Here is a 25,966-nt window from a genome sequence, read left to right on the forward strand (position 1 = left end):
CACGTTGATTCCCGATAATGGACATATAGGATAACGGACACTTTTAACACATTTGGCACTATAATGTGTTGTAGACCGAGGAGAGTACCGGTGTAGTACTAAGGAAGCAAACATCGAGGGGAATGTATATAAGCTTCAACGTTGCCCCTCAGGGGCGTGATTTTGAACGAACTTGGTAGAGGACCTCCGTACAATTTTGGCGTTTCATATATTAATTTACACTATATACATCTCAGGAAAACAAAAAAGCGGGACCTGACCAATTTTTACATAAGTTGAACAAAGTTTGGAGAATACGATTTTACATACACCATATGAAACCATTGACAGTTTCATAGAATACATATACACCATATTAAACCATTGACAGTTTCATAGAATACATTTTTTTTATTTCCTTTATAAGTCCTGTGAACCATAGAGCGTGGACACTAAATGATGTAAATACCAATTATTTAACCAATGACCCTAGTGGTTTCACAGAAGACAACTTTTAAAATAAAAAACAAACAAACAACTTTTTAACTCGCTTACCTCTGCGCAACATACCGGAACGATTTGACCAACTTTGAAAAATAGTCATCCAATAATAATTAATTTGACGTTTTATACAAAACTGCCCCGCGGCTCTGGAGTAAATATTGTTTGAGAAAAAGCTATTGGACGCATACACGGACTGACGGATGACTGAAATGATGACGTGTTTTAAAAGGTCTTCATGAGCACCCTGTGCTTAATTGAGCTAAAAACGAATGGCCTTTGATCTAAACGTAATTCCATTCAAAACATCCTTTGGAAAAACAATTTCGAATACATAATCATGAGCTTAGTAGTATCCAAAGACATGCATTGATTGTCTACTTAACATTTACGTGAACAAAAAAACATCATAAGGCTCGCACAGAAACACTTACATAACTCCACAGTCAATCGTGAAACACGCTTAAAATGCATTAATTGTTCGTGTGAAACACAAATAGACGTATCTTAATGATCTCCATGTTCATAGAAGAAGTGCACTATTTGCATCATTAATGACAATAGCAAAATATAAAATATGTTACGTGGTCTGAGAAGTCATTTAGCCAATCAATGTGGTACTCTTAATTTTGCGCGATCTGACAATTAATCAACTCCCGTCGCCGGTTTGAATGAATGTCTTAAATAAATTTGTTAGCTCGTTTATGTTGTTTTATATTTTCCTTACAAAACTTGATTGTTCAGAAATAAATGTTATCGGATCATATACTAAACAGTTAATATGTCTGGACTACTGCTTGAAGATCATATAATTATACGTAAAATGAATTTAAAAATTGCTAACTGAATACGATTGCCGTACTTCTAATTTCATTCTATTTAAATAAAAGCTCTATTTTTAATGAATGTTTTAGATGTTTCACTGTAAAACATACTTTGTGTGCGATTCAACTTGTTTGATTTTGAACCAAAATTGCACAAAGAGTACACACGGCGATCATTAGAAAATATACTATGTTGATCATTACGTTAGAATGAGCATAACCCTATCCCAACATTCTTATATAACAATTTGATATTTGATTTTGTTGCAAATTATAATTCAATCATAGAATACTTTGAGATTTGCTTTATCAACTCAAAGGATCGATGTAGCCAAACCGATTTTGTGCCAAGGGTATTCTAGAGAGAAATATCAAAATAGAACTATTATTGTGATTTTCCATTTAAACAGTGATTTCAGTGACATGAATGCAATTGAGATAATATAAACGACATCCCATGAGGTTCCTTTAATCGGTAGAGGGCGTTTTAAATACCCTGCTATGATGTCATTAGTAGCATGACTGGGTCCTTTCCATGGCATTTGTGATATGTATTGTTGATGTTGATTCGCTGGTCAGGACTTTGTTGGGTCAAAGTGACGCAGGATAGAACATTTGCTTCAAAAATTGATTTTCTATTTTACTGCGTCCAAATGCGAGAATCAGCGTCGAATGAAATTTCTGTATGTCTATTTGATAAGGAAGATAATATTTGTGTCAGCGTTTCACATAAACGGATTCGTAAAATGCATGCCGAAAGAAAAAAAATCAGAGTAATTAAAACTGCTCAAAATTATTTGAACGTGGAAACATATTGCTCATATTTACTTAATTTTCAGACAAAATTTAACATGCATGTATTTATTTAAGGTATACTTCGTTCGTTTATAAATTATAATTGATATGTATCTATCACTCAACCGAACTTCGGTATAATATCGCATGTGCGTTTTTTATATTGCATCGTTATTTACCTCATTTTTGTCAGCGAACTCTTTTTGCACGTTAAAATTGACAAATGCGCAAACAACTAACCCAAGCTTGATAAAACTATGATTACTTTGATATTTATAAAAAAAAATTGTGGTATTTGTCACATTCTGCATTAAATATTAAAAATGAACAGCACATTAAAATGGCGGATAATCCCATATAAGTTGCTGTCTCAGTCATCGAAAACAGCGTTCTAGAAATTGAAACCACGATGTAACATACGCCCACAAGTGATTGTGTTCGAATTAAACATCCAATAATAGCAGTTTTACGACGTACTTAAATATTTTTCCCGTCTTGAGTGCCATTTCGACACAAAATACATGCGTGCTTAGGTACTTATATGATTGATCTACAAAGGGTTTATTAATTTGCTGTAGCAATAATGGCACAGAAAAAATAAAGACAACATGAAACATGGCAATTAAATGCATGCAAGTCAGATTCACACATCTTTTAGTATAATACGTCAATCCAGATTCAACGTTTTTTTCTAGTTGTAGCAAAAGTGACCTTGACTTTTATTTGACTGTTTCATATAGCATCTCGTGATAGGTCTAAATGTGAGCAGCCTTAGCAAAAAAATAAATGCGGCACCTTAATCCAAGCTCAAATTGTTAAGAACGGAAAAAGGTTTTATATTAATAGTTGAAGTGACCTTGACCTTACAGTGATTATTCCAAATGCAATCACACTCTAGGTATACAGGTAAGCTTAACACGATATCCATAAAACGAAATTTTATTAAAGAAAGGTATCAAGTGGATACTGGTTGTCTATTTTGAGTTAGAGTGACCTTGCCCTTATCCGGCAAACCCCAAAGTATCCCGGGCTATGTTTAAGTTAAGTTGACATTTTGTGTCCTAAACACACCTGAACTCTGGTTTGAGGACTGTGCGGAGTTAAAATATATTTTTATGATACTGAAAAGTACGACAACAAACAAAAAATTCATTGGAAAAATAAAAAAATAACGCTTTGAAAAAGTTTAATGAATAACTTTGACACTAATGATTTAACATGCATATCAGCTTTCAATCTCGTTGATAACTCTAATCAAAGACAGTGATAATGAACGAACATGTCTGTAGAAGATAGTTATTACCATGTAAATCAACTTGGCTACGCGGAAAAATTGCCATGAAACACTGACTACTTACATGAAAAGCTAAACTTAATGATGCACTGGAAATTAAGTAGAACGTTTCGCTGCATAACTCTTATGTTTCAGCCAGTGCCAACAACAACATTAAGTAAGTACAAAGAGTAAAGTTTGCGGAAAAGCAAATAAAGTAAGTGAGTAGCTTATGTTTGATCGTCAAGTTGCATCTTAAACATTACCCACGCTTTCTTAATATAACTCTGATATCCACATAGAAAACACATTTTTATACATTTAATCATCAATAGCTGTTACATTATCATACGAACAGTACTGATTTAAAAGATAATATTAATACATGATGTTTAAAATACATATCACAGCTTGTCCAAAAGGGCTAACGATAGTTCCGTATCTTTACTTTGACGCAAATCATTAAAATATTTACTTTCATTTAGAACACGAAAATGCAAGGACAGGTACGTGTATGATTTAGCTGCTTGTAGTAGGTCTAGTTTCGTTCATTTTACAAGAGTAAATACACATTTTGATCAAAACAAATATTAAATTTAAGGATCGAATTGTATTTGCATGCCCCAATAGAAAGGAAGGTATGTTTTGACAGTATTAAAAATGATTACATCCAGATAACAATTTGGTAATTAACCTATTGACATGCTGATATTCCCAGCAAATGTATTATCTAGTTTCATATTCAGTTTAACAAAAGGTGCAGTTAGAATTAGTGGCGTATTCAATTTTGAACAAGGAGGAGTTTGTTCCTATGATTCTATGAACCATTCTACATTGACACCACTGTACATTGGTATCTCGTGTAATATGTAAAGGCATATAAAACATATGTCACCAATTTTTTGTTTCCATATAATTTAAAATAGTCGACCATTTATTTATACATACTGGCGATGACTCATTTTTGGTAATTATATCATACATTGGTTTTGTACCCTTTGTATTAACTAAGATGGAACGTGAGCGTGTGGGCGTAAACGGCTTCATAAAGCAGTTACCCGTAGGGCTTCTCAGGTTCTTGTATCGTGAAACCGCATTAATACTGACTTATGCAAATAGTTTGGTTTGAAGTTCTACACTTGACAAAAATCATTTAAACTGTAAAAAAGTGGTCGTGCCACCTTCGTTATATCTATCGATGCCAATGCAATAAACAATCGTGTCTGTCATTTGTCGTTTTTGTCGTTAATGTTGTTGTTATTGTGGTGGTTGGTATGGTTGGTATTGGTAATGACTTGGACTACAAAATGTCTTAGGGAAAAGTGAAAGTCGCAAAAGATAAAACTCAGAATTGTTATAAGTTTCAAATATTGAATGACATACGCAATTTAACTGAGTAAGGAACACAGCAACAATAGTACTAATACTTATCAAAAGAGACAAAACTTTACAAAACCATTGTTACTTTAATACTTTCGAATTAGTTCGTAAATATTCTTATGTATGTATGTATGTATGATAAGTTTAAAGCCTAACACCCACATATTTGACTGATTGGGATTTGTTTAAGGGTCGTTAGTTCAAAAAATGCTTAACAATCTTGCGTGAATTCTTGTCCGAACACAAGCATTCTATTTATACACCCGCTTTCTAAACAGTTTGTTGAATTCAACCAAATGTGTGGAAACTATACCTTTTTCGCATTGATATACTTGCGACACAAAAAAAATGTTAATAGCTGGCTTTGCGTTAAGTGCTTAAACAATTTAAGTTAAGTTGAGGAATACAACAAATTTAAACAGTAGTATATATTATAATAGATATTGCGCCTAAAAAAACGCATGAACTCTACTTATAAAGAGTATGATGATTTGAAACATCTTTTCGATGATTAGGAATTACAACTTATTTCGGTGATTATGAAGAAGTTACGACAACAATCAACATGGCTGCTGGAGAACGTTCGATAGATCGCGGAGAAAATATTTAATGAATAAATTGGTCGATATGGATTTAAAATGAATATCTCCAAGCGGCTGTCTCGAAACACCTGAACAAAATTTACTTTCAATTAACGAAAAACATCTTTCAAAGTACTTCTCAACGTGAAAATTAACTTGTCTTCCCGGAAGATACTTTCATGAAAGGTTAAACTAGATAATAACTGGCAAAACATGTCCGTTAAGTTCATCGATTCGTTAGTGTTAAGAAACAAATTCGTATTGTACAGCCAGTGCAACAAACAAACATCAAGTATCACTTAGTATCATAGTATCGACCCTCCTCATAGTATCGTGAATTTAACGAAAAGACATAAAGAAGTGCTGGAAAGTTCATGTTTTTTTCCATTTTTTGAATTCGTTATTTATTTGCTGGATATCCGTGACTATTGCGACGATCATTATCATGTTGTCCGGTGTTCATTGAAAAGTAGGTCATGTTTATTCCAGGATGATGATATGATTTGTAAATTACGTCTCACCCATTTAAATTAATTTATGAAAAAAAAATTAAGAACAACATGAGCAAGAGTTTCGTTTTCCATTAACATATCCTTTTTATACAACCAATCAGAAGGGTCGATATTATGAGAACCATTGTGCATTATACAGATTTCTACAGGGAGCTAAGGGTAGCCAGTATTTTGTCAAAACACTGCCGATTTAAATGCAGTTTTCGTTCTTATGCCCAAGAATACACATTTAATTATAGATTGAAATTGACATATAACACATGCGTGTTTTTATATTTGTTCACTTAGACATTCGTATGTATTCATATAGAGGACCGATGCTACGGACAGACATGCTAAGAACAATAAATGATTTTATTTAATTGTTATAATATCTCTGTCTTTCGTGTATAACTTCGTAACACATAGTCTAAAAAAGTTTTCATTAGATCAGCAATACATTAAAAAAAGTTTCATCTAGTAATGATCAAGGGTACGCACTTCCGCATAACACAAACGTTATCTTTAATACTATACTCTAACTATTTTTGTTCTGCAATATGTTGAACACATTCAAAGGTTGTCAACGTCATTAGAAAATTATTAAATCCCTCGTTTATACAAGACAAGACAAGTACAGTACAGAGTACATCATCTAAACATACCATATTTTTATATGTAAGTGGTATCGCTATATAATTTAAATACATAGTTCTACCAATAAACTATGTTTCGAAACAGAGATATCCATTAACATATAACAATACAGAGAAACATTTGTAAATAACAGGAAAAAGTGTCATTAAAATTAATTAATGTCTAATGGCTACGTCCTCGTGGTTTAATTCCTACGCATCGAAACTCCATACCGTTGGTTATTTCCGCAATAACCAACGGTTACCCGTCGATTATTTCTTAATTATCAAATGTCTTTATAACAACGATAATAATATTATATTCCTGGAAATGTTTCAGTGGCATATTGACCAATTTTTGTTCTAAGCCGTAAAACTTACAGATGTTGGAACATTATCTTATAACATTCCATTACCATACCCACGTTTAAAAAAACGATTGATATACAACACATGGCTTTTATCCACTGCCCTATACTAGTCCTTGTTATACATGTTAGTAATTCAACTATGAACATTATTTTGCTATAGAAAACGCATAAACATCGAATCCATTAGTATTATAAAATACATAAGAAAACCCGTAATGGTAAAAAGTTTCTTAACATGTTAAACCCAAAAGATATGCTACTCTGACAATCTTTGTTTAGTGCGAAGCATTTATAAAACGAAAGACTTGAAAACAGATTACTATTTATCAAATGCCATACAAATGCCCATGTAATATAACCATTAAATATATTTTTATCTTACACATGTGTAATATACTTTTTAGCGTCTTCATTGGCTTAGTTTGCGTTTATTGACCAATCGCATTGTGTTGTTATGCTGAAATGACGTTGCAACGTCAAATGACGTCACGAAATGTAAACAACATTTAATTTGCTCATTTAAAAGCGTGTGATAAAAATATCTGACACTCGTTGTCACTGGGGGCTGACGAGGTCAAAGCATAGTCCGTTTCGCTACGACGTCGGGTATATGTTTCACTACGAAAACATTGTTTTAATACACTACTTAATCAGGCGAGTTTCATCTTTTCTGGTGTTTATGGATTAAAGAACGGAACATCCAATAATGGTAGGTACCTATTTTCAATAACAAACTAATAACAAATGCGCGTAGTTGCAACCTTTAAGTTTATTTTGAGCTAAAATCGAAATATTTTTATTTGAAGCACTGCATAAGGTGGTTATTCTATTAAAATAGCCAATTACGGTAACTTAAATTAAACAAAATTACATGTTACTTTGATTCGGTGTACATTACACATTTTAAAGTACAAAACAGGTTACGAACATGTATTTTAATTATTCAAATGCTTTGTTTCGAAGGAAATTACAAGTCGCTTTATGTATAGGTTTCGCACAGAGTATGTATTGGTTGCGCAACGAAGTACAAATATAATGTATAGGTTGCTCAACGAAGTTTCTGTATCCATTTCAGGACATATCACATGCAGGTTGCAGTTAACCGGGGACAACCGGGGCTCCACCGGTAAAGTATTCAAATGTTTAATACCTCCGGGATGAACCAGGCGTTACCGCGAAGGACCGGCAATGACCGGCTTGGCACTGGAAACAACCGGGACTGCACCGGAAACAACCGGGACGGCACCGTCAGAGCACCGGTTTACTTATGTAACGTAGCTATAAAGGGACTCTGCCGGCATTCACCGGGGCTCCACCGCGGCGTTGCTGTAGCTCTGCCAGGGTGTGTTTTGGCCCCGGTGGAGCTAAGGTGCCGTCCCGGTTGTTCCCGGTACAGTCCCGGTTGTTCCCGGTGCCACCCGGTCGTTGCCGGTCCTACCCGGTGACTCCCGGAGGTATTAAACATTTTAATACTTTCCCGGTGGAGCCCCGGTTGTACCCGGTCGTCAACGGTTCATCCCGGTGGAGACCCTGTTCATCCCGGAAAAGCCCCGGTTCATACCGGTAGATGCCTGATCACACACTGGGGCTCCGCCGGCATCATAGTTAGACTGGGCCTTAACCGCATTGTAACACGAGGTAAATTTACCGGCCGTCATGTACGCAGTAAACAATAACCTGTGACAGAAACCCACTGCCACACCTTTGAAACAATATATTGATTACCGGTATGCAATTGCGGATTTGTGCCATTGGGGTCCTACTTTCCACACCTTACGGCTGTTACAGGTGTGGATTTTACAGGTAAAATCATGTATACGAACATGAAATTCATCTCAAAATTAATTGACGATAACCGATTTTCAAGAAATTCGCTTTGATATATACAATGTAAAACTCAAAATCCGTTTGAGATAAATAATGATCGAAGTTAGGCATAGGATTTACTTTAACATAAGCAGAGTTTCGAGATAAGCGAGTTGGGGATAACAAGAATCGAATGTTATTTGATAAAGAGTACCGTATGCTATAAGGGATTGTCACAAAGTGAAGATGCGTCATTTTTATTGAGACCGACGACATTAGGTTCTCGACTCTCAACTGTCATCTTATATATGGATTTTCGATTTTAATCGTTTCCTTTGGCCTAGTCGTGAATTTAATTATATCATAATAATGTGCATTGCCATGTCGACTGTGCGCTTCGGATCATGTTGTGCCGTTGTTACTACCTCTTCCTTAAAGGAAGCATCCAGCCACTCCATGACTCTGTATTAAATTGTTTTTTCTTTATTTTGCCTTTGAGAGATAACCAATACGTCTTCTGTGAGAAACGCATACACGCTTAAGCGTTGTCGTAGCCAGGCATATACGTATACTGTCAGAGACATGATCATGCCTTATAATAATATTTAGCCTTTATTTCTGATAACTGGGTCACCCTACACATTTCTAAACACACCAGTGGCTTAACGATACATAGATCAATATGGAAATTGTAAAATTGTGTCAATTAAACACAGTTGTAAACCTTAATTGCATTTTTTTAAAGTGAAACTTGACTTCGGTTTGATAAATCAGCGGTATATTTCTTGTTTAACCGCATAAACCAGACACATCTTGGATTATAATTTTATGTAACAGACCTATGAAATGTCATTGTGCTTAAATTCAGAGTGTTGTTATTAAAAAAGCATAATCTTACATGTTTTAAACACAATTTTCGACTAATCCGTTCTCGATGTCATGTGTATTTAAACAATGTTTTCGTAGTAAAACATATACCCGACGTCGTAGCGAAACGGTCTATGCTTTGACCTCGTCAGCCCCCAGTGGTTGTCATATCATACCATATTTTATTAAACTCGTCCAGGAAATTCGTTAGTAAAAGCTCGCTTACTAACAAAATTCCTGAATATGATATGACAACTCGTGCTATATCCTATATATATGTCACCGTCACGTTACCTAACAACATTGTATTAAGTGGCAACTACATAAACTAACTGATCGATTGTTATATTGATATATTGGTATTCTATAAGTTCAGGCTTGCCATTAGGGGTAGTAGTTAGATATTTGATTGAAGTAACGCATAGAACATACATATATGACTTGACCTCGTATAACTCAACACGTGGTAATAATATAAAAAACTTCCTTTGCCTAACGATAATTGCGGACGCATGGGGTTTTCCGCTGGCTCTATGCATACTGTGACGTCTCTGTTATTGGAGAAATTATCCTTCATAAAGAATGCAATCAAAGAAGTTATTTTTTTTTTATAACAAATGCATTTAATGAAATTTCATTCTGATGACAAAAAAGCAAAAGTAAGTTCTTAAGCAGTTAAAGTCACTGCAGGGTTAATCGTTGTTACGTTCAATAGATCGATTCATGTATGCAGATCTGTTAAATAGCATCACCGTTATACACGCTGGGTATGCGGATACTTTGATAACAGATGGCACTTCCATACCAGATAACAAAAAAGTTATATCATAAAGATTAGTTTTTTTAGACAAGGCGCATGGTTGAGTTTATAAATGGTGTATCCTTTTCTATTGCAAAGAAAAATATCATGGACGAATTGTAGATTTTTCCCCCCAAAATAGAAAATTCGGTCGGAAAACAGCATAAACTAGAGGAACACTAAACTTTTCAACTAAATAAAACTACTTAGAAATATTGCAAGAAGTTGTTTGATATTCCAGCATGGAGAGTAATCCCTGTGCTTCAAATACTGAAACTTTGATAGTATTCAATGAAATATAAACGAAGATGGAGCATGTTTTAATTGGTGGTATTCATGAAGTTGCGGATACTTTGATTTCCGATAACAGAGACTTTCAACAAATTGGGCACTCTGATAACCGAGTTTTATATTCTACCTGAAATGAATTTATGTATTTGTATTTATGTATATGAATTTGGCTATTCTTACCAAACATTTTGAAGTACGAATATAATTGCATTGTCAAGCCCGACACATTGGTAATCTTTGCATAACGTAAGTACATACACATGTAAAATATAACCAATGGCGTTGTTCGTTTTCAAAAATCTTATCACTATTAATTTATATGATAATACGTGCAAATTTTAAATAAGATTCAAATGTTTATATCTGTAGTAATATATTTCAAGTGACGACCGAAAATAATTGTCTAGATAATACATTTGTTTTTAAGTGGTAAATTGAGATTAAGAGAATTGAAATTACAACGGATCATGTGGATCAACACGACTGTGGTCATTTGAACTTATATTATAGCAAGACTCTAGATAAGGGGACCAAGGGGTCTAACAGCGGCCAATACACCTCATAAAATCCTTTGTCATTGGTGCTCATTAGAATCGCATCATGAAGACGATACTAATGCGTAGTCACAAACTTTAAAAGAGATTGGAAAACTCCCTTTATATTGAGCTCCACTAATAGGAAGCACTTCCCTTTACACTTTCCTTTCCCTTTTATTATCATATTCCAAAGGGATAAGAACATGTTTCGGTGATTCGTTTTTAATTTACGTCAGTACATACATTTTTATTTATTGCCTGCTTTCTATAGTAGAATTCCACAGCGATTTCTGCATTACTGATTTACTAAATAGAGTGTTTTATATCTGGTAAAAAGTGTCGAGTTATCTGGAATCGAAGTGCCATTGTCTTTGAGATGATCGGTAAAAGAAGTGTCCATGAAAATGTGTCACCCGGCTCTTAAAACATATGAATTTCATCAAATACGTTATTAAACTAAAATGTAACATGATGTAACATAAATGGACATATTGATCTTTTATTTCAATTAGTTGGCACGTTCTTGATTGATTTCCAAGTATTTTTATTTTGTTGAAATACGTACTGATCATCGAATTTATTACGATTATCGATGAAATTGTATCTCTTTTTATAATCCACTGGTTTGTTCACGACTTTCTTGCTCCGCAATACGAAAGTACTATACCATTAATCGACCAAACAATGTTACGTGTCTGAAAACCAAATGAACAGAACATAAATGCAAAAAAGCTGATGAACTCAACTCTCGCGCGTTGCTTTTGTTGTTATCTGGTATCGAAGTGCAATCTGTTATCAAAGTATCCGCATACCCGGCGTGGTTATAATAACGTACGTTTTATAGTTAATATTTGTATATTAAATGTTAAGAAAATACAATTTGGACCATTGTTATCTTTAACGTTTGCACTACTTAATTAATAGTATAAATGACTTTATACGGCAAAACCCATATTGCAATTCGTCTTGAAAACAAGCATTCATGAAAATTAAATATAAAAAAAGAATTATAGTTAACATCTTGAACATACATTACTTGTTTTCCATGTGTTACATGTGTTTCCATATGCACTGTAAGTCTAATACCGTGTTGGAATAACTGTTACTGAGATGGAAAAGCCTATCGCGTTATAATATCGATACACAAGCCATCGCTTCAGTCGACTTTGATATCTTTTCAAAACCAAATTTATATGTATGTAATTATTCATAAATAATTTAAAGTAGTCATAGCATCTTAAAGGGGCCGTCCAACAGATTTTGGCATGTATTTAAGCCTGACATTAACTACTTCAAATGCTTTATATTGATAAATCTAAATATTTGAACTAAAAATCTCCAGTAAAAAATAAGAATACAATTTTAAAAAAGAAGAAAAAACGTTAACCTCCACAGCGCTCGAACCACTGACCCCTAGAGTCATGGAAGCTTGGAGTAAAATGCCACCCGATGTAACCACTCGACCATCCACCCTTATATCAAATGCGTAGGTATTTTTAGCTATATAAGCAATCCTCGTAGTTTCCCAAAATATCGATTCACGTCGAACGACGCTCTAATCTGTTGGACAGTTCCTTTAACCCAAACACAATTCAACGAATGGTTTCCTAACCAATGTTATACTTTGTTTTGCAAATAACTTCACTGAAAAACAAAGAACTTCATTAAGTTTGCTTTTTTCGTCGTTTCTGAAGTCGGCATAAAGACCATTTATTAATAGTTTGATACAGCAAAAGCGTTCCGCCGTACGATAAAGGCCTTCTGTATCTAATTACTAGTATGAATCTTTTTTTATATTGCGTTCTACAATTCATGCGTGAATAGTTCTATTTATATATACAGGTTAATATATAGAACAATAACAAAAAGCATGTGGAAAACGCTCATGTGAATTATCAGAGGCAAGAATCTTCGTGCTGTTAAGAATCTAGAAATAATTTAAGTTCCATGGATTTGTGTTGACATGTAATTTTAATATAAAACTATACGGTTATTTGATTGCAACACATTTAGTGTTAATAATAATATTGAGCATTAAGAATGCAGTAGGCAGTTAAGCATAAATCGATATTTACATCGCGTTCTACTTTTCGTCGATAAGCAGTTATATTTAAATACAGGTAAATATATAGAATACTATCATAGTGCATTTAAAAAAACATCGTCCACTGGAAGAAACGGATTAACTAAAGGTAAATGTTTAGATATACTTTTATGTAACGTTACATGATTTTTAACTAGAAATGCAAGCTATGCTACTCGTCTAGCTAAAGAAACTTCAGCGTACAGTTTATATATTGCGCCAGTCAAAAATCATAAAAAGCGACATTTAAAGTTATGGAAGGCAGAACTACTACTCGCCGCGCAGACGTTGACGTCCGAGCTAGCTAGGTTTCGGTAAGCTAGTTGCCTGACTGTGGCAATGGCTTGACTGAGTGATTTCATTCAAACTCACATGTATTCTGTATATTAAAATGATCCCAAACGACAAGTTTGGTAATCCTAATTCAAACTCTGCCTGAATTGGTAAACGTTGAGCTGTATTTTTTATTGAATCGTTCCGATGTTTGTTATCAAACCACTCGGGCTACGCCCTCGTGGTTTAATTCCTACGCATCGGAACTCCATACCGTTGGTTATTACCGCAATAAACAACGGTTACCCGTCGATTATTTCTTAAATATTACACCTCAGAGATATTGGTCCTTCTATATCTATATGACCGGTTTCATTCTGTAAAATGCGATAGAGAAAGATAGAGTATATTGATCGGCCACTTGTTTTTGTATTTGGACCGTTCGCGGTTACACACCACTAAATTTGAACTTTTTACTGTAAAATGACGTCATTTTTTAACGAAATGACGTCATTATTCCTTCGAAATTCCTCAGTTTATCTCTTTAAACCATAAACAATCGTACAATACTGTAAAATAGTAAAGGGGAAACTCTTCGGTGTAATATAAGAAATAGTAAACTCCACTTCGGTCCCAATGGCATTATAGTGACCAGCCAGTCACTGGTCACTTTAATGCCATAGGGACCTCGGTGGGGTTTACTATTTCTTAAATATAACACAATACAAAGATCGATTAATGATGATACAATAGCCATTAAGTCATAATGTATTTAATAAAAAAAGTGTCTAAAAATATTTTTATGTATGTATATCAAAGCCATATGCATCATTGCTTCTTTAGACGATGGCGACATCATTGCGCGCGGTACGTAAGGTGTACACAGGCCACAAGCAGCGAGAGGGAGGAGGTTTCATCGTGCGCCGCGCTCTAGGAGGGTCCGTGCCGTTATGTGACCCTTTCCTGATGCTTGACCACTTTGGTAAGTCCATCATATCACCATTATCACTATCATCACCATCATCATCATCACCATCATCATCGTCTTCATCGTCAATCATCATCTTGGTCGTCGACATAATCATCTTCATTATCATCATCGTTGTAGTCTGAGCATAGCACCTCGTACAATTGTTTATTGACGTTTACTAGCAAACTGGTCGGCGTTCACCTACATAAACAATTTGATCAGGAGAGATTTAACACGCGAAATCGAAATACACAATATTATTTGTTCACATGAATATAACTATTTCTTAACTAACGCGATCTTTACTATAACTTCTGCAAATGTATTGCGCTCTGTAATTACATCATGACACATACTCTTTCATAAGTCAATAATATTATTTACTTTTCGCATTGTGTATTTGGATCTAACATGATAACGTTCTTTTTGTAAAAAAAATCTCGTTCCATATTCGAATTTCTTCCAGTAGCCTGACGCTGTGTGATCGTGATTAGAGTGGTTACAGTTTATTTATTCCAGGTCCTATCACGTACGCACCCGGGGAGGCCTTAGGGGCTCCTGACCACCCCCACAGGGGCTTCGAGACCGTCAGCTACGTGATCAGCGGCGAGATGTGTCATAAAGACTCACAAGGCAACACTGGTTCGTACAAAGACAAAGTTGAATCCTAGTAAAAATCAAACCTATGTTTTTCTGTTCCATGTTAAATTTGATTATGCAAATAAATAAGTACTTAGTGCCAAGTAGCATCATGTCAGATATGTTATCATTTATGTTCGTACATATCAAAAATGGATCATCCTTATTTAACGAATGTACATTTTTTTCAAATTTTACAAAATGTTCGTTTTGTTGTCAAATCAATAAATTATTACATTTCATGTATGATCGTGTCTGTAAAAAATGTTATGTTTCTTCAAATGCGATAAAAACGAGACAAACTTTTGTTTTTAACATTTCCCTGCACAGTTCTATGCTGTCATAAGAAACATTCATTCTCGATGTTTACGCATATCCTATCTATCAAAAACATGTGAACACCACAGGAAACCTGGGTCCCGGCTGGGTGCAATGGATGACAGCCGGAAGTGGTGTCGTGCACGCGGAGATGCCGTCAGAGAATACCCGGAAACACGGAGGCACAGTGGAGGGCTTTCAGCTTTGGGTCAACCTGCTGGCCAAAGTCAGTTTTATTTACTGTGTTATATTTGATATCATTTTAAACCTATTTATTTTATTTACATTGCATCAAAAGCCACTGCATACAAAGCCGCTAGCAGGTCCGTTTCCAGGATTTATTTAGTATTGGTATCTTAAGGAGTTGTTGAGAACGCTCAGAGTACGCATTGAACACGTGACATCCAGATCGCTAGGCGGACACCATATTCATAAAGCCAAATGGTACTTTACTTAAACAATTTGACTGGTCTATTCAATGGGGCCTTTTCACAGATTTTGGCATGTATTGAAGCTTGTCGTTAAAAACTTTATATTGCTATATTTAAACATTGGGCATACAAATCTCCAGTAAAAAAACAAGAATACAATTTATAAAAGGATAACAAAGTAACCCTGAACTGGAGTTGAACCACTGACCCCTGGAGTTCTGGACCACTCGACCATCCGTGCTCATGCTTGTAGTGGATGTATTTTTTACTTATATAATCATTCCTCGTAGTTTCCCAAAATATAACGACAACAACATAACTTTCCAAATTATTCAATCGTTTCGCGTTGCAACGCTTTATAATTTTCAGGTTTTCAAATCGTCAAAAGATGCATTTAATGGATATTTTAGAGCATGGTAAATGTTCAGTATTACTATTTTCTCACAAATCTCATAACTAAAACGAAAATTTGCGAATCTGAAATAACTTTTTTAAATTTTGTCAATATACCAAAACGTAAAAGGCCCCTTTAATTTGACACGGACGTGGCATTGTCAATACTCTGTCTACGTTTATTTGTATGTTTTTTTTTTTCTTTTGTTCCCCACGTACCTATAAGTGTTACGGCGAATACATTTTTTTTCAAACGCATCGTCATAACATTAACGTCTCAGCAATACTTTCAACGCTGGATACATTAATACATTTTCTTGGATGACATTTTTAACTTAAAGTTCCAATCATAAGTAGCCGTTTATTCAGACGGTCATTATACCAGTTCTTAATGCACTGTAATTAAAAATGTTACTTCCAGAAATGTTATTCACGACGCCATCCTTTCCAGGATAAGATGATCCCCCCTCGCTACCAGGACACGCCCCCTGACAAGATACCCGTTGCCATGACGACAGACAAACGCGTTGTTGTGAAAGTCATTGCCGGCGAGTCGCTTGGTAAGACCACGTAATAATATGGTCAGTTTCATCGAGATGCATAACAATTTACGTCTCGGCTAACCGTATGCGTCTAATTGAAAATCGAAAGACTTATTTTCGAAGCATTCACACTACTGGCAACAACTTTGTTGTTTACTCGTTATATTTCACATGTACATTATTTCAATATGATATTTATGAAAATATCTGTGTAAAACTACGAATTTGTGTCGTTTAATTAACTTGTCGTACGATATTCGAAACGACAATTTGCATTTTTTTGGAAATTGCCCATGATATTGAAGGAACGAACAACAAAACGAACAACAAATAAAATGTATTATGTTAGAAATCAATCATGACTAATGTATAATGCCATTAGATGGCCGTCAATTCGTTGCGAATAAACAGCACATTTTATACATTAATGATTTGTTGTCGTTGTTGTTGCTGCTGCTGCTGCTCGGTGCTACTGCTGCTATTGGAATTGTTGTCATGATTGTTTTCGAACAAAAATGCCATGTGAGATTATTGTGTAAAAGGTAATACATTTTTATTCTCTTGGACAAATGATTATATAAAAAATACCCCGCTTGTTTTTTCATCTTATTTCAGGGACCCGCGCAAGCATCTCCACGCGCACCCCTATCATGTACCTGGACATTCTGTTGACTCCGGGGTCAGAGTTTACACAGCACGTGCCGGAAAGATATGACGGATTCATTTATGTTCGGGGTGGGAAAGGTCGGTAAAAGAGTACAATACTTTCTGGGATAAAATGTTAAATACGGCCTGTATCTGTTTGACCTAAATGTAGAGCACAAATACAAGATTATGGCATAGGTACAGGTGGGCATATGTTCGCCTGACTTAAATTAGAGCCTGACTTAAAATAGGCTTGGTTACACAATTACGGGAGGGCATATGTTCGCCTTACTTAAATTACACTTGGTTACACACTTACGGGGAGGACATATGTTCGCCTGACTTAAATTAGAGCCCGACTTAATTAAGTCTTGGTTACACAAGTAGGGGGGGGGGGGGCAAATGTTCGTCTGACTTAAATTAGACTTGGTGACACAGGTGCGTGGGATGTTCGCCTGACTTAATATAGACTTGGTTACACAAGTACTGGGGGGATGTTCGTCTGACTTAAATTAGAATTGGTTACACACGTATGGGAGGACATATCTTCGCCTGACTTAAATTATACTTGGTGACACACGATCGGGATGACATATGTTCGCCTTACTTACATTAGACTTGGTGACACATCTCAGGGAGGGTATATGTCTGTCTGAATTTATTTGACCTACTGCCTTAAATAAGAATGGACGGCGTGCTTCCGAGAGGGCATTTGTCCACCTGACTTAAATGTTTCTGGATGGTAAACAATTGTGTTTCGCTCATTCCTAACGATGTGCCAAAATTGCCACTCAAACGACGATGCTATTCTGTTTATACATCTGTTCCTTAACTACAGATATGTTTTTGTTTTGACACATCTCGAAATGTATCATATGAGTATAGTTTGAAACAATGACATAGTAGATGTTTAGGTTTGGTTATTTAATCGCTTTTTTGTACTATGGTTCATACAATTTGTTCGGCCATGTCATAAAAGCAGAAGTTTAGTATAAAGTGGCAGTAATGTTTTGGTTTTGTATTGCGGCAACACAGCTTATGATCATGCGTCATATATCATTATTTCCGTTTACAGCTACCATTGGGAAAGTTGATATAGAATTTGGACAGACTGCAATATTGGCACAAGGCACAGACGTCAAGATTGAAAACCATCAAAAGGAGGGTAAGGTTTACAGCACACGGAAACATGTCATCCAAATAACCCAGTATACGAATCAGACAAAGATATTCAATGTGCATTTCTTGTTGTTTTCGTTAAATGCTGACCTCAGAAAACGAATGCAGTATATTCGATACGATATTTAACTGGGAGTGTTGCAGATTATACAGAAACGTTATGCAAAAGGAGATGCTTACAAACTGTTTGCTTGATGTTAAGGTATTCGTACATATTGGCATAAGGCATATCGGCTAATGTTAATAATTTCAGGAACCTACCAAAGAATATTGTTTATGAAGCGCACATTGGCTGCTTTGTGATGTACTACGATTTAAGTGGTTCGCCACCTTCAATGCCTTCTTCTTGCCCGTGCATTTTATCAATGAGGACAAACGTCCGAAAGTCATACGTCAATATATGTTTCCGGTTACAGAGTGCCGGCTGCTGCTGATCGCGGGGGAGCCGCTGCGGGAGCCCGTGGTGCAACATGGCCCCTTTGTGATGAACACAGAACAGCAGATTACACAGGTATACAACACGGCCCTTTTGCGATGAACTCAGAGCAGTTTATTACACAGGTATACATTAATGCCTTTTTGAAATGAACACAGAGTAGCAGATTACACAGATATGCAACACGGCCCATTTGTGACATACACAGAGAAGTTGATTACACAGATATGCAACACGGCCCATTTGTGACATACACAGAGAAGTTGATTTCACAGGTATGGAACACGGCCTTTTCGTGATGAACAAAGAGCAGCTGATTGAACAGGTATAAAAACTCGACCTCAGTGTGATGTAAAAAGAGCAGCAGATAACTCAGGTAGGAAACACGGCCCTTTTATGATGAACACAGAACAACAAAATACACAGGTATGTAACAAAGCTCTTTTATGATGAACACATAGCAACAGATAAATCGGGTATGCAACACGCCTCTTTTGTTGTATACACAGAGCAGAGCAGCAGATACCACAGGTTTGCAACACCGCACTAATGTAACGAACACGGATCAGCAGATTACACAGGTATGCAACAAAACCCATTTGTTAAGAACATGAAGCAGAAGATTAAACAGGTTTGCAACATGGCCCTTTTGGGACATACATAGAGCAGCGGATTACACAGGTTTGTAACACGGTCTTATTTTTATGAACATGGAGCAGCAGATTACACAGGTATGCCACACGGCCCTTTTGTTATGAACATGGAGCAGAAGATTACACAGGTATGCAACACGGCTGTTATGTGATAAACACAGAGCAGTAGATAACTCAGGTATACAACACTGCTTTTTTGTGATGAACAGGGAGCAGCAGATTACACAGGTATGCAACACGGCCCTTTTGTAGTACACCAAGAGCAGTAGATAACTCAGGTATACAACACGGCCCTTTTGCAATGAACAAAGAGCAGCAGATTACATAGGTATGCAACACGGCCCTCTTGTGATGAACACAGAGCAGCAGATAACACAGGTATGCAACATAAAGCTTTTGTTATGAACAGAGAGTACACAGATATGCAACACAACTCTTTTGGGATGAACACATCAGCATCTTACACTGGTGTGCAACTTGGCCCTTTTGTGAATACAGAACTGTTGATTACACAATCATGTATGCAACACGACCCTTTTGTGATAAAGCAGATTACACAGGACCCGCCTCGTTGCTGGTTGTTTTCGTGTTACAGGATGTTAACGTTCAATGGTTTGCCTGATTGTTTTCGTGTTACAGGATGTTAACGTTCAATGGTTTGCCTGATTGTTTTCGTGTTACAGGATGTTAACGTTCAATGGTTTGCATAATAAGCCCGCTTTTCCAAGTTATTATACAAGTGTTCATGTTTATGAAGGCATTATTTTCTGAGTACATTATAGATAATATTTATATAAATGTCTGATTTATATAACATAAGTGTCGATACAATTTAGATTAACTGTAGTGAGAATTTAATTGTAGTTTGCTTAAAAATACCGAATGCATGGCTGCGAAGTTCTTTTCTTTAAATATATGTGTAAGCATTTCATCTCATTTACTTTAAGTCTTCAGGTGTTATGTGATACAAAGACCTATAGATAACGGTCTTTGTGTGATAGAAACCTAAACTTTTAAATAATGAGCAAAAAAAAGCAACAACAAAAAAAGTTTTTTTTTTATTGTTTTGATATTTAATATATTACGCTATTACGAAGATAATGCAATGCAAGGCACGAGTATTTTAAATCTCGGTAAAAGATGTATAAGTTTGTCATAAAACCGGTGCAAAATTGGTTTCGAGTCTTTTCCAAGAATCGCATGCTCCTGTTTTCTCGGGAATTTTCTTTATTAGCAATCAAAAGGTTATGAGTTCAACAGATTACCAGCGGAAGTGTGATTTATGTACAATATCAACCGCCCTACAGGGGGTCACTATATAAAAGCATGCGAATCTAGTGAAATAAAAATGGTACTTTTACAAACATGCTTCTATTTATATAAACTTATCAGTTGATAATGGTACTCTTAAAACGATGTTGTGTACGCACTGTTGGTATTGTAATGCCAAGTGTTTCATTATATATGGGCCTCGCTCCAGGACAACCATGCTTAATGCATGTGCGTAAAGTGTAATCCAAGATTAGCCTGTGTTGTGTGCACAGGCTGATTACGAACGACACTTTCCGCATTGACACGTTTTTATTCTAGAAGAATCTTCCTTTTAACAATAAACGCACATGCATTAAGCCCGGCTTTCACAGAGCGAGGCTTGTTTACTATGTTTCCACCATGTTAGAAGGCGTCTTTCCATTGCCCTGTGGGTGCTTAGTGTCGTTTAAGCGCACAGAGTTATGTTGACCATACGGTTTTCTTTCCGGTCAATTATCCATATTCAAACGTCTTTACCAGGCTATCGAGGATTACCGGAAGGGGAAGCTGGGGGAGATTCCGGGGGCTGATGAGAGACGCCGGGAGACGGAAGCAGCCAAGCGAACACAGAAGAGCACCGGAACATGGGATCGCAGCTAACTGCATAATTGTTCACTTTAGTGTTGATTTTCTACTACAGGCGTAAAGATCGCAGCAAAAATAAATCTTAAGTGAAGTGATTGTATTTAGAATGTTTTGTCTTTGACGTTACATTAACCAGATAAAATACTGTATATCTTTTGGTGTACTATTTATGTGTAATTACGGTTTAATTTTTAATATGATGTATACCATTTAATTGTTTTGAATATTTTCACGAGTCATGTTTTCTATTAGTTATCACAATAATTTTTGTAAAGATATGCTTTTTGCATGAAATGTTTTAAAGAGGCACGAGATAGAAAATCCAGGCACAAATCTCACTGTTTTAATGAAAATACCGTACGTATATTAACTGTAGTAGTTATTGACCACAATCAAGTAATTTGTTCGCAATCTTTCTTTGAAACTAACATGATCGGTTTAATTGCAAACCCTTTATTGTGCAATCCTTAACGTATAATGTTGATTGACATGGCTTTGTTTATACATGCAGGTTGTTTTTTATTACTTATTGTGTGTATATAACATGCTGCCATGTAAATCTATGCATTTTATGTTGAAATAAATCTATCTATCTATCTATCTATCAGAAAATGTGCTAGGTAGTCAGTATTATTGACCTGTATATTTATGTTGTGTTATTTCCTTTAATAATTTTGATTAATTTCTGTGTCAATGCCATCAATTGGCCGCAAGTTGGGCGCCAATATTGCCGACTGGTAATATGTGGGTTCTATCGTGGTGCATGTATAAATAAACTCGCATCGACAACTGTAACACATGTATTTGTTATAATAAATATTACAAATATGCGAAGGTGTTATATCTTTGAAAGAAAAGTATTTAATCTCCTTACGTAACTAACGATAGAAATAATAACTCAAATATAGTCCTTAATTAAATAATACAATAAATAAAAATAATAAACCAACAAAATATTGCGTAATCTGACAGTGTGTAATTCAAACAAAGCAAACAATACAATAGACGATTAATACAACAAATCATAATTCAATTAATAAAACATAATTCATGTAACAACTTTACTTATAATAATTAAAAGAAAATAGGCAAATTTGGTATATCTCTGACAGTAATTTAAATAACTACAGATTTTTATTATTCGCATATGCATATAAATTCATAACTTTTGATAAAAAAAACCGGCCGGTAGTTTCTTCCCGGTAAGAACGAACTTAAACATAGTTTTGCACTTGCGTTGACGTAGCTACGAATGATTGTCTATGTCCTTGTGACTTGCTTATCTTTATGACATGTTTATATCTTGTCAGTCGCCATTTTCTCTTCAGTTTGTGGTGGATTTTTTTGAAAACATGACTATAAAATGGTACGGAAAAGGCGCCACTCTGTGTTGGCGACAGCCTTTAATCAAATCATTCCGCTTATAATTTGTTTCCTGGTTAACTCACTGGGGGCTGACGAGGTCAAAGCATAGACCGTTTCGCTACGACGTCGGGTATATGTTTTACTACGAAAACATTGTTTAAATACACATGACATCGAGAACGGATTAGTCGAAAATTGTGTTTAAAACATGTAAGATTATGCTTTTTTAATAACAACACTCTGAATTTAAGCACAATGACATTTCATAGGTCTGTTACATAAAATTATAATCCAAGATGTGTCTGGTTTATGCGGTTAAACAAGAAATATACCGCTGATTTATCAAACCGAAGTCAAGTTTCACTTTAAAAAAATGCAATTAAGGTTTACAACTGTGTTTAATTGACACAATTTTACAATTTCCATATTGATCTATGTATCGTTAAGCCACTGGTGTGTTTAGAAATGTGTAGGGTGACCCAGTTATCAGAAATAAAGGCTAAATATTATTATAAGGCATGATCATGTCTCTGACAGTATACGTATATGCCTGGCTACGACAACGCTTAAGCGTGTATGCGTTTCTCACAGAAGACGTATTGGTTATCTCTCAAAGGCAAAATAAAGAAAAAACAATTTAATACAGAGTCATGGAGTGGCTGGATGCTTCCTTTAAGGAAGAGGTAGTAACAACGGCACAACATGATCCGAAGCGCACAGTCGACATGGCAATGCACATTATTATGATATAATTAAATTCACGACTAGGCCAAAGGAAACGATTAAAATCGAAAATCCATATATAAGATGACAGTTGAGAGTCGAGAACCTAATGTCGTCGGTCTCAATAAAAATGACGCATCTTCACTTTGTGACAATCCCTTATAGCATACGGTACTCTTTATCAAATAACATTCGATTCTCGTTATCCCCAACTCGCTTATCTCGAAACTCTGCTTATGTTAAAGTAAATCCTATGCCTAACTTCGATCATTATTTATCTCAAACGGATTTTGAGTTTTACATTGTATATATCAAAGCGAATTTCTTGAAAATCGGTTATCGTCAATTAATTTTGAGATGAATTTCATGTTCGTATACATGATTTTACCTGTAAAATCCACACCTGTAACAGCCGTAAGGTGTGGAAAGTAGGACCCCAATGGCACAAATCCGCAATTGCATACCGGTAATCAATATATTGTTTCAAAGGTGTGGCAGTGGGTTTCTGTCACAGGTTATTGTTTACTGCGTACATGACGGCCGGTAAATTTACCTCGTGTTACAATGCGGTTAAGGCCCAGTCTAACTATGATGCCGGCGGAGCCCCAGTGTGTGATCAGGCATCTACCGGTATGAACCGGGGCTTTTCCGGGATGAACAGGGTCTCCACCGGGATGAACCGTTGACGACCGGGTACAACCGGGGCTCCACCGGGAAAGTATTAAAATGTTTAATACCTCCGGGAGTCACCGGGTAGGACCGGCAACGACCGGGTGGCACCGGGAACAACCGGGACTGTACCGGGAACAACCGGGACGGCACCTTAGCTCCACCGGGGCCAAAACACACCCTGGCAGAGCTACAGCAACGCCGCGGTGGAGCCCCGGTGAATGCCGGCAGAGTCCCTTTATAGCTACGTTACATAAGTAAACCGGTGCTCTGACGGTGCCGTCCCGGTTGTTTCCGGTGCAGTCCCGGTTGTTTCCAGTGCCAAGCCGGTCATTGCCGGTCCTTCGCGGTAACGCCTGGTTCATCCCGGAGGTATTAAACATTTGAATACTTTACCGGTGGAGCCCCGGTTGTCCCCGGTTAACTGCAACCTGCATGTGATATGTCCTGAAATGGATACAGAAACTTCGTTGAGCAACCTATACATTATATTTGTACTTCGTTGCGCAACCAATACATACTCTGTGCGAAACCTATACATAAAGCGACTTGTAATTTCCTTCGAAACAAAGCATTTGAATAATTAAAATACATGTTCGTAACCTGTTTTGTACTTTAAAATGTGTAATGTACACCGAATCAAAGTAACATGTAATTTTGTTTAATTTAAGTTACCGTAATTGGCTATTTTAATAGAATAACCACCTTATGCAGTGCTTCAAATAAAAATATTTCGATTTTAGCTCAAAATAAACTTAAAGGTTGCAACTACGCGCATTTGTTATTAGTTTGTTATTGAAAATAGGTACCTACCATTATTGGATGTTCCGTTCTTTAATCCATAAACACCAGAAAAGATGAAACTCGCCTGATTAAGTAGTGTATTAAAACAATGTTTTCGTAGTGAAACATATACCCGACGTCGTAGCGAAACGGACTATGCTTTGACCTCGTCAGCCCCCAGTGTAACTGCTACAAGTTTTCGTTTCGGTCGTTTTGGACATAAAGCTTTTGTTGTTTAGAAGCACGCTGGTAATGCGGATACTTCGATAACCGAAGGCACTTCGATAACAAAGAAAAAGAAAGCCAATCGTGAGAGCTAATTTCCTCGTCTGATTTTTTAAAGAAATATCCTAAAGATAAGTGTTTACGACAAGTGCATGGTCTAGTTGATAAATGGTGTATCCTTTTCTATTGAGAAGAAAAAAAATCAAAGAAGAATGGTAGATCTTTGTCCAAAAATAGAAAATTCGGTCGGAAAACAGCATGAACTGGATGAACAGTAAACATTTCAACAAAATAAAACTACTTTGAAGAACTGCAAGAAATTGTTTAATATTTCAGCGTGTAGAGTAATAAATGTGCTTCAAATACTGAATGTTGATAGTATTCCATGAAATATGAACGAAGATAGAGCATATTTTAATAGCTAGTATGCATGAAGTTGCAGAAACTTTGATTCCCGATAAAGGACACTTCGGATAACAGAGACTTGCAAAAAATGTGCACTCTGATTACCCAGTACCAAGTACGAATCAATGTGCATAATTAAGCGCAACACATTGGAAATCAATGCATAATTTAATTACAAACACGCGTAAAATATAACCAATGTCGTTGTC

At 35.9% G+C, this 25,966-nt stretch overlaps 1 protein-coding gene across 1 annotated transcript; it reads left to right on the forward strand.

Annotated features, from left to right (window-relative positions):
• The first annotated feature begins 12,998 nt into the window (after positions 1 to 12,998).
• LOC127861100 (pirin-like) lies at positions 12,999 to 22,417 on the forward strand. The gene is made up of 9 exons (XM_052399477.1): positions 12,999 to 13,030; positions 14,329 to 14,467; positions 14,975 to 15,097; positions 15,502 to 15,638; positions 16,688 to 16,796; positions 17,394 to 17,522; positions 18,499 to 18,588; positions 19,019 to 19,113; positions 21,483 to 22,417. The coding sequence occupies exons 2-9, from the start codon at positions 14,332 to 14,334 to the stop codon at positions 21,600 to 21,602; spliced, it is 939 nt and encodes a 312-aa protein (XP_052255437.1). The 5' UTR covers positions 12,999 to 13,030; positions 14,329 to 14,331; the 3' UTR covers positions 21,603 to 22,417.
• The last annotated feature ends 3,549 nt before the right edge of the window (positions 22,418 to 25,966 follow it).

This window comes from Dreissena polymorpha, chromosome 15, assembly GCF_020536995.1.
Source record: "Dreissena polymorpha isolate Duluth1 chromosome 15, UMN_Dpol_1.0, whole genome shotgun sequence".
Lineage (NCBI taxonomy): Eukaryota > Metazoa > Mollusca > Bivalvia > Myida > Dreissenidae > Dreissena > Dreissena polymorpha.

Bases quoted from the DNA above. Each gene is read 5' to 3' on its own strand.
- LOC127861100 (XM_052399477.1), top strand. From the start codon at position 14,332: ATGGCGACATCATTGCGCGCGGTACGTAAGGTGTACACAGGCCACAAG. The intron at 18,589-19,018 runs GTAAGGTTTACA...TTCCGGTTACAG, and splicing joins TGAAAACCATCAAAAGGAGG to AGTGCCGGCTGCTGCTGATC. The intron at 19,114-21,482 runs GTATACAACACG...CGTCTTTACCAG, and splicing joins CAGAACAGCAGATTACACAG to GCTATCGAGGATTACCGGAA.